The sequence below is a fragment of the Somniosus microcephalus genome, chromosome 11, assembly GCF_052327205.1.
Source record: "Somniosus microcephalus isolate GS21.2 chromosome 11, FLI_Smic_1.0, whole genome shotgun sequence".
Taxonomy (NCBI): domain Eukaryota; kingdom Metazoa; phylum Chordata; class Chondrichthyes; order Squaliformes; family Somniosidae; genus Somniosus; species Somniosus microcephalus.
The window spans coordinates 230,917,726-230,938,692 of record NC_140997.1 but is presented as its reverse complement, the minus strand read 5'-3'; the positions used below and the strand labels follow the sequence as shown (position 1 = coordinate 230,938,692).

The 20,967-nt window shown below is 48.5% G+C and overlaps 1 protein-coding gene across 2 annotated transcripts in view; it reads right to left on the bottom strand.

Annotated features, from left to right (window-relative positions):
* Positions 1 to 20,967, bottom strand: part of kbtbd12 (kelch repeat and BTB (POZ) domain containing 12) — a 50,352-nt gene that overhangs the window by 2,351 nt on the left and 27,034 nt on the right. For both annotated transcript variants that reach the window (XM_086002111.1, XM_086002112.1), the window contains exons 4-5: positions 14,982 to 15,132; positions 1,066 to 1,263 (exon numbers count right to left, since the gene is read on the bottom strand). In XM_086002111.1, the coding sequence (XP_085858237.1) occupies positions 1,066 to 1,263; positions 14,982 to 15,132 (349 nt within the window). The remainder of the gene's footprint in view (positions 1 to 1,065; positions 1,264 to 14,981; positions 15,133 to 20,967) is intronic.

The following is a 20,967-nucleotide window of genomic DNA, read 5'->3' as shown; positions in this document are numbered from 1 at the left end:
CCTGTGCTCACTGCCCCGTGTCCTAACTCACCCCGTGCTCGCTGCCCCGTGTCCTAACTCACACCCAGTCTCGTTCACCCATCACCCTGTGCTCACTGCCCCGTGTCCTAACTCACACCCAGTCCCGTTCACCCATCACCCCCTGTGCTCACTGCCCCGTGTCCGAACTCACACCCAGTCCCGTTCACCCATCACCCTCTGAGCTCACTGCCCCGTGTCCTAACTCACACCCAGTCCCATTCACCCATCACACCCTGTGCTCACTGCCCCGTGTCCTAACTCACACCCAGTCCCGTTCACCCATCACCCTCTGAGCTCACTGCCCCGTGTCCTAACTCACACCCAGTCCCGTTCACCCATCACCCTCTGTGCTCACTGCCCCGTGTCCGAACTCACACCCAGTCCCGTTCACCCATCACCCTCTGAGCTCACTGCCCCGTGTCCTAACTCACACCCAGTCCCATTCACCCATCACACCCTGTGCTCACTGCCCCGTGTCCTAACTCACACCCAGTCCCGTTCACCCATCACCCCCTGTGCTCACTGCCCCGTGTCCTAACTCACACCCAGTCCCGTTCACCCATCACCCTCTGAGCTCACTGCCCCGTGTCCTAACTCACACCCAGTCCCATTCACCCATCACACCCTGTGCTCGCTGACCTACATTGACTCCCGGCCCACCAACACCTCGATTTTAAAATTCTCACCCTCGTGTTCAAATTCCTCCACGTCCTCACCCCTCCCTATCTCCGTAAACGTCCTCCAGCCCTACAACCCTCAGAGATCTCCGCGTTCGTCCAATTCTGGCCTCTAGCGCATCCCCTATTTTAATCGCCCCACCCTTTGGCGGCCGTGCCTTGTGGCCCTCAGCTCTGGAATTCCCTCCCTAAACCTCTCCCTCCTCTCTACCTCACTCTGCTCCTTTAAGATGCTCCTTAAAACCAACCTCTTTGACCGAGTGTTTGGTCACCTGTCCTAAAGCCTCCTTGGGTGTCAATCTTTTTTTGTCTGATCAGAGTCAGATCCAAGTCAGTCGAGAAAACAGCTAATTGAATATTTCCGTACCTGCGCCGCGAAATGCTCCGCAGACATACAGCCTCTCGCCCACCGCCCCGGCATTCGTGGAGTTGGTGCGGAGCGACAGAATTGGCATTGGTAATGGAGGCCCTTCCCTCCAGAAATCTCCGTCCGGGTTGTATATTTCTACTGCGTCCAAACATCTCCTGGCCTGGCCTCGGTCTGCACCGTAGCAGCCTATCCCACCTTAAATAACAGAATTATTATAAATTATATGCGCTCTTAGAATCAATAATCCAGCACAGGAGGAGGCCATTCGGCCCATCGAGTCTGCGCCGGCTCTTTCGAAGAGCAATCCAGTTAGTCCCGCTCCCCCGCTCTTTCCCCAGATCCCTGCAATTTTTTCTCCTTCAAGTATTTATCCAATTCCCTTTCGAAGGCTACTATTGAATCTGTATCCACCACCCTATCAGGCAGCGCGTTCCAAATCCTAACCACTCGTTGTGTAGAAAAGTTTTTCCTCCTGTCGCCTCTGGTTCTTTTGCCAATCAATTAAATCTGTGCCCTCTGGTTATCGACCCTTCAGCCAATCTCCTCTTATCCTTCTCTGCTCCAAGGAGAACAATCCCAGCTTCTCCAGTCTATCCACGTAACTGAAGTCCCTCATCCCTGGAACCATTCTAGTAAATCTCTCCTGCACCCTCTCCAAAGCCTTCACGTCCTTCCTAAAGTGTGGTACCCAGAATTGGACACAATACTCCAGTGGGGGCCGAACTAGTGCTTTATACAGGCTTAGCACAACTTCCTGGATTTTGTCCTCTATGCCTCTATTTAAAAAGCCCAGGATCCTGTGTGCTTTATTAACCGCTTTGATAACCTGTGCTGCCACCTTCATAGATTTGTACAAACGGCTCACCTTCGCCTACCTCCCTATTTTTTGTGCGCAGCAAGGTAAATCAATAAAGCCGTTAAAAAAGCAAACAGGATCCTTGCCTTTATAAACAGAGGCATAGGGCTGGACTTTCATTGAGGAGGCGGGACTACAACTTTTGGGGTTGTAGTCCCGCCTCCATTGAGTTGTGGCCAACCCACGCGATTTTAACTTGATTGACCTTGTTGAGCTGGCTCAGCAGGCCAATTAAGGGCCACCCGGCAACAGGTGACGTCACAGATTGATATTTCATCTGTCAAGACCTTTTGACAGATGAAATATCAACCTTTCACAGCTGTTTGAAGCTGTCAAACACTGACAGTCTGTACTCCAAGTTAATTCCTTCCTCTCAGGATGATTTAGAGATCTCTCCGGAACAGAAAGCTGAATGCTGCAGATTTTGACAGATCGCAGCCATTCTGCTTTCTGTGCCGGTGAGATGAGGCACTCCTGAGACCTGAAGGAAGGAAGGCTGTAAAGGGAAGTAAAGGTAAGTAAAACTTCTTTAAACACTTTACACACACCAAACACACTTACCTCTGCACTCATGCACCCATCACTCACCTGAACACCGGACATCTCGAACCCTCCAAGCCCTTCAGCCAGACGGCCCACCTCGCTAACTTGGCGTGATTTGGAGCCGTCGGGAATCCCACACTTCAGGAATAAAAATAGGGATTAGGCTAAAAACTGCCTGTTAACTACCTGTTAACAGGCAGTTAATTGGCACTAATCCCCTTCCCGCCTCGGGGAGGCGGCTCCCAGTGCGGGTCGGGTACTCGCCTCCTTTGAAACTGGCATGGAGGCGGGTTGGGGGCGGGATGGGTTCGTGCCCCCCGATTTCACGATTTTAACCCCCCACACGCCTCCAATCCCACCTCCACGGCCCAATGAAAATCCTGTCCATAGAGTACAAAAGCAAGGAAGTTATGCTAAACCTTCATAAATCACTGGTTAGGCCCCAGCTGGAGCATTGTGTCCAATTCTGGGCCCCACACTTTAGGAAGGATGTCAAGACCTTGGAGAGGGTGCAGAGGAGATTTACTGGAATGGTACCAGGGATGAGGGACTTCAGTTATGTGGAGTGACTGGAGAGGTTGGGGTTGTTCTCCTTAGAGCAGAGAAGGTTAAGAGGAGATTTAATAGAGGTTTTCAAAATTGTGAAGGGTTTCGATAGAGTAAATAAGGAGAAACTGTTTCCGCATGGCGGGAAGCTCAGTAACCAGAGGTCACAGATTTAAGGTAATTGGCAAAAGAACCAGAGGCGATATGAGGAGCCATTTTTTACGCAGCGAGTTGTTGTGATCTGGTATGCACTGCCTGAAAGGGTGGAGGAAGCAGATTCAATTGTAACTTTCAAAAGGGAAATGGATAAAAAGATGAAAAGGAAAAATTGTCATGGCTATGGAGAAAGAGTGGAGAGAGTGGGACTAAGTAGAGCCGGCATAGAAACGATGGGACGAATGGCCTCCTTCTGTGCTGTATGATTCCATGATGACGCCAGAGCTGAGAAAGGAATGTTTTTCTACTTCAGGCACCAACTATCAACATTAAACACCGAGACATCAGGCAAAGGACAGGTCAGATCTAGTGTAAAGCTCTGTGCCAACAATGTACCTTGGCCTCCACCTTAGAAGAGAAGTGTCCAAGTATTTTCTCTTTGTGGGATTCAGGAGTGCCCAACAGATCTTAAGGGATACTAAGGGAGTCAAAGGATATGGGGTTCGGGCGGGAAAGTGGAGTTGAGGTCGATGATCAGCCATGATCTCATTGAACGGCGGAGCAGGCTCGAGGGGCCGACTCCTGCTCCTAATTATTATGTTCTTATGGTCTTGGTTGTTCTAATGTAGGATTCAACTACCAGTCAGGCAACAGTACTAAAAACAAAAAGAAAATACTGCAGATGCTGGAAATCTGAAATAAAAACAGAAAATGCTGGAAATACTCAGCAGGCCAGGGCAGCATCTGTGAAGAGAGAAACAGAGTTAACGTTTCAGGCCGATGACCTTTCGTCAGAACTGGAAAAAAAGCAGGAAATGGAACAGATTTTTAAGCAAGTGTAGGAGCCGGGAAAGGGGGGAGGGGATTGACATAAGAAAACTACTAGGCACTTGGTCTAAGCGTTAAACAAAGCTTTAATCAACTGTTTTACAACATGGAGGTCTAGTTGTGTCCTTCACTAGTTCCTGTTAAGAATGCCCTGCGCAAGCTGGGCCCGTGCCCGAGTATTTATACTCTCCCTGGACAGCGCCACCCGCAGGCCGCTCAGTATTATTTCGTAAGTCTTTCTTTCATGAATGACTGATTCATGTCAGGGATGAAAGAACAAAAAGGAAGGCCTGTGATAGGCTGGAAGGCAGGAGAGATTAAGAGACATTGAAAGACATTAAGAGATATTGAAGGCAGGAGGGGATGGTAATGGGACAGGTTAAGAAACAAAGGATGGCTCTAGATGAAGTGTAAATTGTGCTGGCAGTACGGAGAACATCCCTTCCCAAAACCGCCTGGCCTGCGAAACTCAGGGAACCGATTGGTCTTCCTGTGCTGTCTGGCCCAGGCTCTTGTCAACCTGCGTTGGGTGAGTGGTGGGTCTGCACAGAGTTGAGACAGACGGCAACGAAGCCAGATAGACGGCGGAGACTTTCACGCCGGATTGAAAGCCAGGACCCAGAGGTGAAAGGTCAGCGCGCACCCCCACCAGGGCCCTAGAAGCGTCCATTTTGCTGTCCGCTACGGACATTAGCAGGCACATATTAGCCACAGTCTGTTAACTCAGACTTTCCCCAATGCCTTAGTGCCATTAAATCACTCAACCAAGTCCATAAATATTGCTCTCAACACATTGAGAATAAGTGGCAGGGTTGGTAAACCTCAAATATCTGGAGCGAGAAGTCGCCCAATTGAATTTTGACCCTGTTCTATATAAATGGGTTAACCTAACTCGCTTTTAGAGTCCACTAATTCATTACTACTAGCCTGTCCTCCCTCAATCACGGTCAGCTAGCTGTGCAGACAAACAATTCATCAAACGCCCTTCAGACACGGCTCGAATAATGGATGTTGAAGGGTCAAATCAGAAGTTCACAGCTCCACGGCAAAACATTTCATCTTTGCAAATCAAAGCGCTGGTACAGAAATGATCATTATTCCTTTGCTATTTCTGGAACGCAGCATTGATACTTCTCCTGAATTCATAATGGAAGTGCGCTGTGTCCTTTCTCCGTTAGGAAGTACAAGAGGGCGCGAGACGGCCATAGGCTGCGTCATCGAGTGGAGAGCGCTCAGCAGATCAGAATCAGGAGAGCAGTGAGATAAACAAAGGCATGCATTTCTATAGCGCCTTTCACGACCTCAAGACGCCCCAAAGTGCTTTACAGCCAATGAAGTACTTTTTGAGTGTAGTCACTGTTGTAATGTAGGCAATGCGGCAGCCAAATTGCACACAGCAAGCTCCCACAAACAGCAATGTGCTAATGACCAGATAATCTGTTTTAGTGATGTTGGTTGAGGGATAACAGCAGATAATTCCCCTGCTCTTCTTCAAAATAGTGCCGTGGGATCTTTTACATCCACCTGAGAGAGCAGACGGGGCCTCGGTTTAACATCTCATTATAAAGACGGCACCTCCGACAGTGCAGCACTCCCTCAGTACTGCACTGGGGAGTGTCAGCTTGTATTATGGGCTCAAGTCTCTGGAGTGGGACTCGAGCCCACAACTGTCTGACTCAGAGGCGAGAGTAGGGCTAGAGCAGCTTGAGGAGACATGGTGCAACAAGCCCATGAAGGGAGTTGATGCATTTAGGAACGGGGGAGCCAGTGGAGGCTGTCAAGGAGAGGGTGATAGCCGAGCAGGATAGGATGCTATCGGTGGCACTCTGGATGAGTTGGAGTTTGTGTAGAGTGGAGCCAGGAAAAGCAGCAAGGAGGGCGCTGGGAAAGACGAGTTCAGAGGTGGCAAAGGCATGGACGAGGGCTTCAGTGGCCATGAGGCGGGGCTGGGGGGTGAAGTACGAATGAAGATGGGTGATACTTCAGAGGCAGGAAGTTTGGCGCTCGACTTGCGGGGGGAGCAGGACGCATAGGTTGTACCCTGTTGGGTTGAGGTTGAGCAAGAACTTGGGAAGGGCGGAGGAGTTGGGACGGAGTTTCTGTCAGGATGGCTTTGATTGTGCCAATGTTCAGCTGGAGAAAGCTCTGATTCATCCACGACTTGATGTCGGAAAGGCTGGTGTGGAATCAAGTGTGGCGGAAAGCACATCACCTCTGCATGAAGGGAGGGTAATTTACTGAGTACATACAGCCGGGAGTGAGCCCTCATTCATTGTAATGGTGGAGACATTGTGGGCATTGTGAATTTCCGACTCACGATACTGATGGGCGAGGCTCCCTACTCACAGCGAGGACTTGTGGAATGACCCGGTATCTCCATGATCCTCGCAGCTCATGTTCCATACAGCACTCATCTCTAACTGCCCTTATCCTCATCATCAGTATCAATGCTAACCAGACAAAGAATAAATCACACTTTCCGTTCGGCACCCAAGAACGCAAGGAACCTCAGGGACAGGAAAATGGCGTTCACCCATCCAAGGGACCAGGATTCCATCAATGTGATAAGGGGAGGTGGTGATACTCCTCAAAGTGATGGCTCTCCCGCCTCTGAGCCAGAAGGTTGTGGGTTCAAGTCCCACTCCAGTGACTTGAGCACAAAATCCAGGCTGACTCTCCAGTGCCAGTGTTGAGGGAGTGCTGCACTGTCAGAGGTGCCGTCTTTCAGATGCAATGTTAAACCGAGGCCCCGTCTGCTCTCTCAGGTGGACATAAAAGATCCCATGGCCGCTATTCACAGAAGAGCAAGGGAGCTATCCCCGGTGTCCTGGTCAATATATATCCCTCGACCAACATCACTAGAACAGATTAGCTGGTCTTTTATCACATTGCTGTGTGTGGGAGCTTGCTGTGCGCAAATTGGCTGCCACGTTTCCTACATTACAACAGTGACTGCCCTTCAAAATGTACTTCATTGGCTGTAAAACGCTTTGGGACGTCCTGAGGTTGTGAAAGGCGCTATATAAATGCAAGTCTTTCTTTCTTCTTTCTTTAAGCTAACCATTAATTTGGAAGTTGTAAATTGGACTTGGAAAGGGGGTTGAGGAAAAAGACTAAATTGCTATTTTACATACCTATTTCCCTTCCTCCCATCCCACCCCCAACCCCCTGCAGCATCCCTGGAACTAATCACTCGGGTACATGATGAACTAAAAGCGATTATGACAGCTGAAATTATATTCGTATACTGCAGCTCATGTTAGTGTGATTGCTCTGTCATGTCACATCACCCACAGATTGTCTGGACCCAGACAGTTTAGCAGGCGTGATCAATTGAATATTCACGCACATTAACCAGCCTGATTCAATGCTTTAGCGATGCAGGACTGTGCAGATTTAGATCACATCAACTGTTGGGCGTCTGGAATCGCTCCGGTCTTTTCTCTGTTGCTTGAATTTTATGCTAATCTTCACTGCGGGCACAGCTCAGCCAGTTTCCTTTGAACTGAACCGTTTACAGTACGTGTTCTATTTCTAATTGGGGAACCACAGGAGGGAAACCACGTTCTATCCCTCAGGAATGCGGTGATTCCTACACAAGTGAACGTAGGAAGAGCCAAAGAAAAAGACCAGGACGAGAAAAGGCCCTTCAGCCCATCAAAGCACAACCATTTGGTACTCTCCGATCAAAGCCCATCCCTCCAGTACCCTAACTCTCCCATCAAAGCCCATCCCTCCAGTACCCTAACTCTCCCATTGAAACCCATCCCTCCAGTACCCTAACTCTCCCATTGAAACCCATCCCTCCAGTACCCTAACTCTCCCATTGAAACCCATCCCTCCAGTACCCTAACTCTCCCATTGAAACCCATCCCTCCAGTACCCTAACTCTCCCATCAAAGCCCATCCCTCCAGTACCCTAACTCCCCGATCAAAGCTCATCCCTCCAGGACCCTAACTCTCCGATCAAAGCCCATCCCTCCAGTACCCTAACTCTCCCATCAAAGCCCATCCCTCCAGTACCCTAACTCTCCCATCAAAGCCCATCCCTCCAGTACCCTAACTCTCCCATCAAAGCCCATCCCTCCAGTACCCTAACTCTCCCATCAAAGCCCATCCCTCCAGGACCCTAACTCTCCGATCAAAGCCCATCCCTCCAGTACCCTAACTCTCCCATCAAAGCCCATCCCTCCAGTACCCTAACTCTCCCCGTGAAAACCATCCCTCCAGTACCCTAATTGAGTATTGTGTGCAGTTTTGGTCGCCTTATCTGAGGAAGGATGTTCTTGCCATGGAGGGAGTGCAGCAAAGATTCACCAGACTGATACCTGGGATGGCAGGAATGACGTATGAGGAGAGATTGGGTCGATTAGGCTTATATTCGCTAGAGTTTAGAAGAATGAGAGGGGATCTCATTGAAACTTATAAAATTCTAACAGGACTAGACAGACTAGATGCAAGAAGGATGTTTCCGATGGCAGGGGAGTCCAGAACCAGGGGTCACAGTCTAAGGATAAGGGGTAAGCCATTTAGGACAGAGATGAGGAGGAATTTCTTCACCCAGAGAGTGGTGAACCTGTGGAATTCTCTACCACAGAAGGCAGTTGAACCAATTCATTAAATATATTCAAGAAGGAGTTAGATATATTTCTTAAGGCTAAAGGAATCAAGGGATATGGGGAGAAAACAGGGACAGGGTACTGAATTTGGATGATCAGCCAAGATCTCATTAAATGGCGGAACGGGCTCGAGGGGCCGAATTACCTACTCCTGCTCCTATCTTCTATGTTTCTCAGTACTGCCGCTCCGACAGTGCGGCACTCACTCAGTACTGCCCCTCCGACAGTGCAGTGCTCCCTCAGTACTGCCCCTCCAACAGTGCAGCGCTCCCTCAGTACTGCCCCTCCGACAGTGCAGCGCTCCCTCAGTACTGCCCCTCCGACAGTGCAGTGCTCCCTCAGCACTGCCCCTCCGACAGTGCAGTGCTCCCTCAGCACTGCCCCTCCGACAGTGCAGTGCTCCCTCAGTACTGCCCCTTCGACAGTGCGGCGCTCCCTCAGTACTGTCCCTCCGACAGTGCAGTGCTCCCTCAGTACTGCCCCTCCGACAGTGCAGTGCTCCCTCAGTACTGCCCCTCCGACAGTGCAGCACTCCCTCAGTACTACCCCTCCGACAGTGCAGCGCTCCCTCAGTACTGCCCCTCTGACAGTGCAGTGCTCCCTCAGTACTGCCCCTCCAACAGTGCGGCGCTCCTTCAGTACTGCCCCTTCGACAGTGCGGCGCTCCCTCAGTACTGTCCCTCCGACAGTGCAGTGCTCCCTCAGTACTGCCCCTCCGACAGTGCAGAGCTCCCTCAGTACTGCCCCTCCAACAGTGCAGCGCTCCCTCAGTACTGCCCCTCCAACAGTGCAGTGCTCCCTCAGTACTGCCCCTCCAACAGTGCAGCGCTCCCTCAGTACTGCCCCTCCAACAGTGCAGCGCTCCCTCAGTACTGCGCTCCCTCAGTACTGCCCTTCCGACAGTGCAGCACTCCCTCTGTACTGCCCCTCCAACAGTGCAGCACTCCCTTAGTAATGAGCACCGATAACCTTACTTTTGGATGGTGCACTGGGACTGTCCACTGGAGCCCCAGCTCACTGTGCTATGTTACAGGGGATATATGAGCCTCTTTGGTTACGGTGGGCTGGGGGGTGGGGGGGAAAAGAAGGGAGGAGATTTTATTGATATAGCGCCTTATCATATCTTTCAGAAGTGCCTGATGTGATTCATGTACAATAAGATACTATAGCTTAATCAGTGAATGTCATCATGTAAGCAAATGCAGCTATTTTGTGCAGCGCAAGATCCCACACTCAGCGATGAGATGATTGGCCAGTTAATCTATTTTCTGATTGATCAGGACACCAGGAGAACACCCTATTCTTCTTTGAATATGCCAAGGAATCGGTAGAGAGGGTCTACCTTTAATATCTTATCTAAAGCATGGTATTTCCAACAACACAACAATCCCCCGGGGATATCAAGATAGGTTATATGCGCAATGATCAATAAAGCTGATGGATTGTTGTAAAAACCCAATGGGTTCACTAATATCCTTCAGGGATGGAAGCCTGTCATCCTTACCCAGTCTGGTCTACACGTGACTCCAAAAGGCTATGGATGCTGGGTCAATAGAAATTTTCAAGACTGAGATTGCTAGATTTTTGTTAAGCAAGGGTAACAAGGGATATGGAGCAATGGCGGGTCAATGAAGTTGAGGTTGGATCAGCCATGATCTAATTGAATGGCGGAGCAGACTTGAGGGGCTGAATGGCCTCCTCCTGTTGCTAGTTAACATGCTCGGTGCCCCAGCCACAGGACTCCATATCCACGCCCAGCATCGCTGGCACACTGTGTCTGCAGTACGTACGATGTACAGGATGCATTGCAGCAACATCCAAGTCACTTCCATGACTCCTCCCTCCCTCGCGACCTCGAACACCGAGAAACACAAGAGCAGCAATGTCGTGGGAACACCATCGCCTCCAAGTTTCCGTCCAAGTCGCACACCGTCCTGATTTGGACATATAATCACCCCCTTCCTTCAGCGTCGCTGGGTCAAAGTCCTGCAAATCCTGACCCAGCACCGTTGCGAGAGCACCGTCACCACAAGAACTGCAGCAGGAGAAGTCCCAGCACCACCATCTCCGGGCAACTAGGGATGGGCAATAAATGTGACTTTGCCAGTATCTCACACACACACACACACACACACACACACCCCGGCAACAAATTTCAAAGTGGGGAGTGAATCCACAACCTCCTGGCTCAGACTCAGAGACGTTCATGCTACCAACCGAGCCCAGCTAATACTTTTAATGAGTAACTATTAAAAGGGTCGATAAGCAGAGGACACAGATTTAAGGTGATTCGCAAAAGAACCAGAGGCGACATGAGGAAAAATATTTTTACGCAACGAGTGGTTAGGATTTGGAACGCACTGCCTGATAGGGCGGTGGATACTGATTCAATAGTAGCCTTCAAAAGGGAATTGGAGAAAAAGTTGCAGGGGTATGGGGAAAGAGCGGGGTAGTGGGACTAACTGGATTACTCTTCGAAAGAGCCGGCGCAGACTCGAGGGGCCGAATGGCCTCCTTCTGTGCTGGACTATTCTATGATTCAATGATTCTATGATTAGGGTTGTTATTCTGGAAGGATTTTCCATTAGCTCGTCTTACAAATGATTACAAATTATTTACAGAAAACAGGCCATTCAGCCCAACTGCTCCAACTGTTTATGCTCCACACGAGCCTCCTCCCACCCCTCTTCATCTCACCCCATCAACATATCCTTCTATTCCTTTCTCCCTCATGTGTTTATCCAGCTTCCCCTTGAACGCATCCATGCTCTTCGTCTCAACCACTCCCTGTGGTAGCGAGTTCCACATTCTCACCACTCTCTCTGGGTGAAGAAGTTTCTCCTGAATTCCCTATTGGATTTATTAGTGACTATCTTATATTAATGGCCCCTAGTTCGGGTCTCGCCCACAAGCGGAAATCTTCTCTACGTCTACCCTAGCAAGCCCTTTCTTAATCTTAGAATCATAGAAAGTTACAGCACGGAAGGAGGCCATTTCGGCCCATCGTGTCCGCGCCGGCCAACAAAGAGCTATCCAGCCTAATCCCACTTCCCAGCTCTTGGTCCGTAGCCCTGCAGGTTACAGCATCCCAAGTGCACATCCAAGTACTTTTTAAATGTGGTTAGGGTTCCTGCCTCTCCCACCCTTTCAGGCAGTGAGTTCCAGACCCCCACAACCCTCTGGGTGAAGAAATTTCCCCTCAAATCCCCTCTAAACCTTCCACCAATTACTTTAAATCTGTGCTCCCTGGTTTTTGACCCCTCTGCTAAGGGAAATAGGTCCTTTCTATCCACTTTATCTATGCCCCTCACAATAAGGTCTCCCCTCAGCCTCCTCTGTTCCAAGGAAAACAGACCCAGCCTATCCAGTCTTTCCTCATAGCTAAGATTCTCTACTCCCAGCAACATCCTTGTAAATCTCCTCTGCACCCTCTCTAGAGTAATCACATCTTTCCTGTAATGTGGTGATCAGAACTGCACGCAGTACTCTAGCTGTGGCTTAACTAGTGTTTTATACAGTTGAAGCATAACCCCCCTGCTCTTGTATTCTATGCCACAGCTAATAAAGGCAAGCAGTCCATATGCCTTCTTAACCACCTTATCTACCTGGCCTGCTTGAAGGCCTCTATCAGGTCGCCCCTCGTCTTCCCTTTTCTAAAGAAAAGAGCCCCAGCCTGTTCAATCTGTCCTGATTGGTGTAACCTCGCCGTTCTGGTATTATCCTACTAAATCTTTTTTTGCACCTTCTCCAGTGCCTGTATATCCTTTTCATAATATGGAGACCAGAACTTGTCTTGTGGGCGCAGATGTTAGTAGATGTTTTACAGTCTGGAATTTCAGTTCTCAAATACGGAAGCTACGATTAAAAATACATCGTTAACAAATAAAGTGCAGATTCTACGTTACAATAAGTAACCTCCTTCTGCAGCATTTGTTGATTTTTTCGAAACTCCAGAAATGCAGATGGTTACACCCTGAATCAGCTGATCTGTGTTGACAGTGTTAAACCATAGTTCATTTTGTGGCCTCTGGGTACTAAAATAAACCTCCGTCACTCGCTGGTCCCTACAAAAGTCGCACAGGACTTTTTTCTGTTCTTTACTGCTGCATTCAACTCAACTGTACTCGACTCTGTGTGTGTGTTGTGTGTGTGTATGTGTGTTTTTTTCCCAGGACATAAGCACGTTTGTAAAGAAATCAAAGGGAAAAAAGGCTTTGATTGTTCACTAAATGCCAAGGCAATTGAGATACACTTGGACAACCTCCAAGACTGAGGTCCCTGTTGCAGGCAATGGGCATAAATCTGGTGGGAACTGCCACAACTGCATTAAGGGGCCTCGTTAAATAGAAACTGTACAGATTAACACTGTTGCTGAACGCTACAGAGATTTTCATTGAATGCTCATCAAAGTATGTCCCACCCACGTGAGAATGCTTTAGAATGCTTTCACTTCATAAAAAGGCTTAATTGTTTAATGGGTGATCTTTCTTTCATCTCCAGCTTCCAACTTATCTCAGTGTCAACAACCTTTTGTTTGCCCTTCTCCATTTTGTGGAGGCTGCTATCATCATTGCTCCTCTGAACTTTCTGCTCTTGCTCTTCATCATCTCCAGAGGCCCCGTTCCACATACTCTTCCTTGGCTCAGTGGGTCGCTCTCTCTCCCTCTCTCGCCTCTGAGTCAGAAGGTTGTTGGTTCAAGTCCTGCTCCAGGGACTTGAACACAAAAAATCTAAGCCGGCACTCCCAGTACTGTACTGAGGGAGCGCTGCACTGTCGGAGGTGCCATCTTTCGCACGAGATCTGCTCTCTCAGGTGGACGCAAAAGATCCCATGGCACAACTTCAAAGAAGAGATGGGGAGTTATCCCCGGTCCTGGGCCAACATTTATCCCTCAATCAACATCTAAAACAAACAGATTATCTGCTCATTATCACATTGCTGTTTGTGGGAGCTTGCTGTGCACAAATTGGCTGATGTGTTTCCTACATTACAACAGTGACTACACTTCAAAAAGTACTTCATTGGCTGTAAAGCGCTTTGGGACGTCCAGTGGTCGTGAAAGGCGCTATAGAAATGCAAGTCTTTCTTTCTTATTGTAGGCGTATAGGCAATATATACAAATAAAGGTTTTATCAAAACCCAACTGGTTGATTAATGTCCTACCTGCCTGGCCCATATGTGACTCCAGTCCTACACTATGGTTGACTCTTAATGGCCACAAGGCAACTAGAGATAGGTAACAGATGCCACTGGAATGTCATGGCCAGAACACTTTGCACTGCCGCAGTGGCCCAAGTCTACTCTGCTGCACAATGCTGCTCTGCCTCATGGTCCTGCAGCCGCCACGCAAAGATTGCGGACGTGCAGCTAAACGCCGCCGTGAGGACGGTGTCAGGGACGCTCAAGGCCACTCCAACCGAGTGGCTCCCGGTGCTGTCCCACATTGCCCCGCCTGCCATTCGCCGCCAAGGCACCGTGCTCGGGTGAGGTGGAAAAAATCATGAGCAACATTGACTTTCCCATTGACGAAGGCTTGGAAAAACCCACCACGAAAGCGCTTAAAATGGCGCCGACCATTCTGGGAAACAGCAGCCAATATTCACGCAGCTGGTAGCGACTCACTCTCCAGCTGGACGGAATCGTGGGACGCCTGCAACATAAAGAGCCAACACCTCATCACTGACCCAGCAGCAGAGGTCCCCAGCTCCGACCTCCCTCGAGCACAGTGGGCAGCGCTCCACCCAATCCGCACAGGGCACGGGCGATGCGGCTGCCTGCTCCACAAGTGGAAGATGAGGGACGACCTGAAGTGCGACTGTGGCCGTGAGTCCCAGACCATGGAACACATCACATCAATCCACCCACTAAGATCTGTTGTGGGAGGCACCTCGTTTCTCCACTCGGCATCTCAGGAGGACATCGAATGGATAGCCAGACTAGACATCCCTGACATGAATTTTGCCATTCATGTAGAAATGACTTATGGAATAATACTGAGCTGCCTGCTGGTGGCGCTGTCCAGGGAGGGTATACTCGGGCACGGGCCCAGCTTGCTCAGGACATTTTGTAAACAGGAACTAGTGAAGGACAACTAGACCTCCATGTTGTGAAACAGTTGATTAAAGCCTTGTTTAATACACTGACCAAGTGCCTAGTAGTTTTCTTACGTCAATCCCGTTATAAGCTTCTCCCGTCATACGAAACAACAACACAAATGCTGTCTTGCCAGTGTCACCACATCTCAATAACAAATTGGAAAAAAAAAACGTCTGAGCATTGAAAGCTGCTGTTTGAGCGCGTGCGGTGTGAAGGAGTGAAAGCCCATTGATGCCCAACCCCAGCCCCCACGGCCCCAATTCCTTACCCAGGACATAAATCTCATTGTTGAGGACAGCCGTACTGAAGCGATACTTGGAAAATTTCATGGGCCCACACTCAGTCCATCTATCTCTGCCTGGGTCGTACCGAAACATTCTGTTGCTGAGCCGATCGGGTTCGTCATCGGGAAGATCCGTCTGCAGAACAAAAAGCACGACAGCCAGAAGATAAAGAGGACACAAAAGGGAGACCCAGTCCCAGCGATGCAAGCAATTAATCAAACTGGGCACTAATGTGGGTAAAATGCCTGCAAGGACAAGCGATAAAAAACGCATTAATTAATGCCAACTGATACTGGCGAGAACAGTTTGCTCCGAAGCAACGGTCTACCTTAAATGGAAAAAGCAACACAATCACAGGTCATTAGAGTAAAGCTCTGTTGCTCTAACTTGAACACGGACCAGAAACGACATGTTCTCAGTTGTCCCCGTGACTTACCGGTAAAGTCTCCGTCCCTCAAGCACGAGATGAGGAAGATCCAGGTCCAACCCCCTGGGCTGTACTGAGTTGGCCGATTTCAGCCAGGACAGCTGGAGGGTGCGCTACCATTAGCCTCAGTGCCGCAAGTTAGGGAAAGTAAAAAAATTGGTTCCTACACAGTGTCAGCCGCAGCTCAGTGGGTAGCACTCTCGGCTTTGAGTGGTTGGGGGGTTCAAATCCCATTCCAGAGACTCGAGCACAAAGATCCAGGCTGCCACTTCAGTGCAGTACTGAGGGAGCGCTGCACTGTCGGAGGCGCGTCTTTTGGATGAGACATTAAACCGAGGCCCCGTCTGAGTGCGAGTAGCAGAGAGTGCCATTGAGAGTTTGGGTGAGTGAGAGGGTTAGGGTGAGTGGGGTGTTAGGTGCTGTTTTTGTTTTGTTTCTGCCTTGTTTTTCCTGCCAGCCTCAGGATTAGCAGACAACGCAGAGGCGGAGCAGCGAGGCGAGGCCCAGTCGAGGCAGCCGGGAGCAGCGGTGGATGTCGAGTCGAGCCGCAGCAGCGAGGCGAGGCAGCCTAAACAGGCTCCACAGGCAACATTCCAAGGGGAGGTCAGAATTCAAAAGTGACATCACAGCCAAGCTGGTAGGTGATTGGCTGGTTGGTGAGTACTTTTCCTTCCCTTTTAAGCCTTTATAAGTTGGTAAGTTCAATTAAATAGAGGTGTGATATTCATCATCTAGAATCGGGGCAGAGGGTATTTAAAAATAATAATACATTTATTTAATTACATAGAATGGGAGAGCAGGTGATGTGTTACTGCTGCAATATGTGGGAGCTGGCGGACACCATTGATGTTCACAGTGATCACATGTGCAGTAAGTGCTGGATGCTCGAGCAACTCCGGCTCCGTGTTGGTGAGCTGGAGTCCGAGCTTCAGCCACTGTGACACATCAGGGAGGGGGAGAGTTACCTGGACTCTGTGTTCCAGGAAGTAGTCACACCAATTAGATTAACTAATTCAGATGTAGTCCGTGGTCAGAGACAGGAGGGTGTGACTATGAGTGAGGCAGGTACGGGGATGCAGGAGGTAGTGACCTACATCAGAATGCTGTTCATAGACTACAGCTCAGCATTCAACACTATCGTCCCCAACAAGCTGGCCACCAAACTCCACACTCTTGGCCTGAACACTTCCCTCTGCAACTGGACCCTGGACTTCCTAACAAACAGACCCCAGTCTGTCAAATTAGGTAACCACACCTCCCCCCACCGACCCTGTACACGGGGGCCCCGCAAGGATGTGTGCTGAGCCCTCTCCTCTACTCCCTCTTCACCCACGACTGTGTGGCTGTTCATGGTTCCAACACCATCATCAAGTTTGCGGATGATACCACGGTGGTAGGCCAGATCACCAACAACGATGAGTCAGCCTACAGGGAGGAGGTCCAGCATCTCGTGAAGTGGTGCGCCGATAACAACCTGGCCCTCAACATCAAGAAAACCAAAGAAATCATTGTGGACTTCAGGAAGTCTAAAGGCGGAAGTCACACCCCCATCCACATCCATGGGGCTGTGGTGGAAAGGGTGGACAGCTTTAAGTTCCTCGGAGTCCACATCACGGAAGACCTCTCCTGGTCCCTCAATACTTCCTCTCTGGTGAAGAAGGCCCAGCAGCGCCTATATTTCTTAAGGAGGCTGAAGGGATGTAATCTGTCACCCCTGATCCTCTCTAACTTTTACCGCTGCACAATAGAGAGCATCCTGACAAACTGTATCACAGTATGGTATGGCAGCTGTAGCTACTATGACCGAAAAGCCCTGCAGCGGGTAGTCAAAACTGCCCAACGCATTACCGGCACCCGGCTACCGACCATAGAGCACATATACCAGAAACGCTGTTTACGGAGGTCACGGACCATCATCAAAGACCCTACCCACCCCAGCCACAGTCTGTTCGCCCTCCTGCCATCTGGGAGACGCTACAGATGCATTCGCACCCGAACGACCAGATTTAGGAACAGCTTCTTTCCCAGGGCTGTCATCCTACTGAACTCCACAAATAAACTCTAAAGCCTGCACATCTGCCAATGCACTTTATTATGGTTATGTTTATGTTAATGTATTACAAGCCAAATGAATGTTGAATGTTTAAATGTCTTAATCTAAATGTACACTCTCGGGAGCCGCAAGCCTACATTTCGTTGTACTGCACTTGTGCACTAACAATGACAATAAAGTTGATTATTTATTATTTTATTTAGTGTTGGAGGAGCCGCAGCCCTTGCTCTTGTCCAACAGGTTCGAGGCTCTTACTCCCTGTGAGGACGGGAACGGGGACTGCAGGAAGGATGAGCAACCTGGCCACAGCACTGTGGAACGAGGGGCCATTCAAGTGGGGGGAGTAAAAAGAAATGTTGTAGTGGTAGGGGATAGTATCATTAGGGGGATAGATAGGGTTCTTTGCAGCCGAGAGCGAGAGTCCCGAAGGTTGTGTTGCCTGCCCAGTGCCAGGGTTAAGGACATCTCCTCTGGGCTAGAGAGAAACTTGGAGTGGGAGGGGGAGGATCCAGTTGTCATGGTCCAGGTTGGTACCAACGACATAGATAGGACAAGGAAAGAGGTTCTGCTAAGGGAGTATGAGCAGCTAGGGGCCAAATTAAAAAGCAGAACCACAAGGGTAATAATCTCTGGATTATTACCTGAGCCACGAGCAAATTTGGCTAGGGTAAATAAAATCAGAGAGTTAAATGCATGGCTCAAAGACTGGTGTTGGAGAAATGGGTTTTGCTTCTTGGGACACTGGCACCAGTACTGGGACAGGAGAGAGCTGTTCCGTTGGGACGGACTTCACTTGGCCAGTGCTGGGACTAGAATCCTGGCGAATTGAATAACTAGGGCTGTAGAGAGGGCTTTAAACTAATTAGTGGGGGGAGGTTTCAAGAGAGCGAAAAATAAAAATGTCAGCGGAGAAGGCAATAGAGCAAGGTAGCAGTGGGGGAATTAAAAACCAGAGTGTGTCAAGAAGGGACAGAATATATAAAGATAAAGGTAAAGTAGTAAAGGGGGTAAAAGCAGGAATAAATTGTCACAAAACATATTTAAAAGTTCTTTATCTGAATGCACGCAGCATTCGTAACAAAATAGACGAGTTGACGGTACAAATAACTACACATGGGTATGATCTGGTGGCCATTACGGAGACATGGCTGCAGGGTGACCATGACTGGGAACTAAACATCCAGGGGTATTTGACTATTAGGAAGGACAGACAGGAAGGTAAGGGAGGTGGGGTGGCTGTGTTAATAAAGGATGGAATCACTGCAATAGTGAGAAATGATATTGGGTCAAAGGATCAGGATAGTGAAATGGTTTGGGTGGAGATAAGGAATAATAAGGGGAAAAAGTCACCAGTGGGAATAGTCTATAGGCCTCCTAACAGTTGCAACTCTATTGGTCGGAGTATAAATCAGGAAATAGTTGGGGCTTGTAATAAGGGAACAGCTATAATCATGGGAGATTTTAACTTTCATATTGACTGGACAAATCAAATTGGGCAGGGCAGCCTTGAGGAGGAGTTCATAGAGTGCATTAGGGACGGGTTCCTTGAGCAGTATGTTACTGAACCAACCAGGGGGCAGGCAATCTTAGATCTGGTCCTGTGTAATGAGACAGGATTAATAAAAATGTCCTAGTAAAGGATCCCCTTGGAATGAGTGACCATAACATGTTGAATTCCAAATTCAGTTGGAGGGTGAGAGAGTTGGATCTCAAACCAGCGTACTAAGCTTAAATAAAGGAGACTATGAAGGTATGAGAGCAGAGTTGACTAAAGTGGACTGGGAAAATAGATTAAGGTGTAAGACGGTACATGAGCAATGGTGTACATTCAAGGAGATATTTCACAACTTTCAAGAAAAATATATTCCATTGAGGAAAAAGGGACGTAAAAGAAAAGAAAGCCATCCGTGGCTAAGTAAAGTAATAAAGGATAGTATCCGACTGAAAACAAGGGCATATAAAGTAGCCAAATCTAGTGGGAGGATAGAAGATTGGGAAGCATTTAAAAGCCAGCAAAGAATAACTAAAAGATTAATTAAGAAAGGGAAGATAGATTATGAAAGTAAACTAGCAAAAAATATAAAAACAGATAGCAAAAGTTTCTACATTTATATAAAAAGAAAAAGGGTGGCTAAAATGAATGTTGGTCCCTTAGAGGACGAGACCGGGAAATTAGTGGTGGGGAACATGGAGTTGGCAGAAACGCTGAACAAATATTTTGTATCAGTCTTTACAGTAGAGGACACGAAAAATATCCCAACACTGGACAAACAGGGGGCTATAGGGGGGAGGAGCTAAACACAATTAAAATCACTAAGGAAATGGTACTCGGTAAGATAATGGGACTTAAGGCGGATAAATCCCCTGGACCTGATGGCTTACATCCTAGGGTCTTGAGAGAAGTAGCGGTAGGGATTGCGGATGCATTGGTGGTAATTTTCCAAAACTCCCTGGATTCAGGAAAGGTCCCAGCAGATTGGAAAACTGCTAATGTAATGCCCTTATTTAAAAAGGGAGGTAGACAAAAGGCTGGAAACTATAGACCAGTTAGCCTAACATCTGTGGTTGATAAAATGTTAGAGTCCATTATTAAGGAAGCAGTAACAGGACATTTGGATAAGCATAATTTAATCGGACAGAGTCAGCATGGTTTTATGAAGGGGAAGTCATGTTTGACAAATTTGCTCGACTTCTTTGAGGATGTAACAAACAGGGTGGATAAAGGGAAACCAGTGGATGTGGTGTATTTGGACTTCCAAAAGGCATTTGACAAGGTGCCACACAAAAGATTACTGCACAAGATAAAAAAATCACAGGATTGGGGGTAATGTACTGGCATGGGTGGAAGATAACAGAAAACAGAGAGTTGGGATAAATGGTTCATTCTTGGGTTGGCAATCAGTGACTAGTGGTGTTCCACAGGGGTCAGTGCTGGGACCCCAACTCTTTACAATCTATATTAACGATTTGGAGGAGGGGACCAAGTGCACCGTATCCAAGTTTGCCGACGATACAAAGATGGGAGGGAAAGCAGTGAGTGAGGAAGACATAAAAAACCTGCAAAAGGACATAGACAGGCTAAGTGAGTGGGCAGAATTTTGGCAGATGGAAAATAATGTTGGAAAGTGTGAGGTTATGCACTTTGGCAGAAAAAAATCAAAGAGCAAGTTATTATCTAAATGGAGAGAAACTGCAAAGTGCTACAGTACAAAGGGATCTGGGGGTCCTGGTGCATGAAACACAGAAGATTAGTATGCAGGTACAGCAGGTGATCAGGAAGGCCAATGAAATGTTGGCTTTTATTGCAAAGGGGATGGAGTATAAAAGCAGGGAAGTCTTGCTTCAGTTATACAGGGTACTGGTGAGGCCACACCTGGAATATTGCGTACAGTTTTGGTTTCCATATTTAAGAAAAGATATACTTGCTCTCGAGGCAGTTTAGAGAAGGTTCACTCGGTTGATTCCGGAGATGAGGGGGTTGACTTATGAG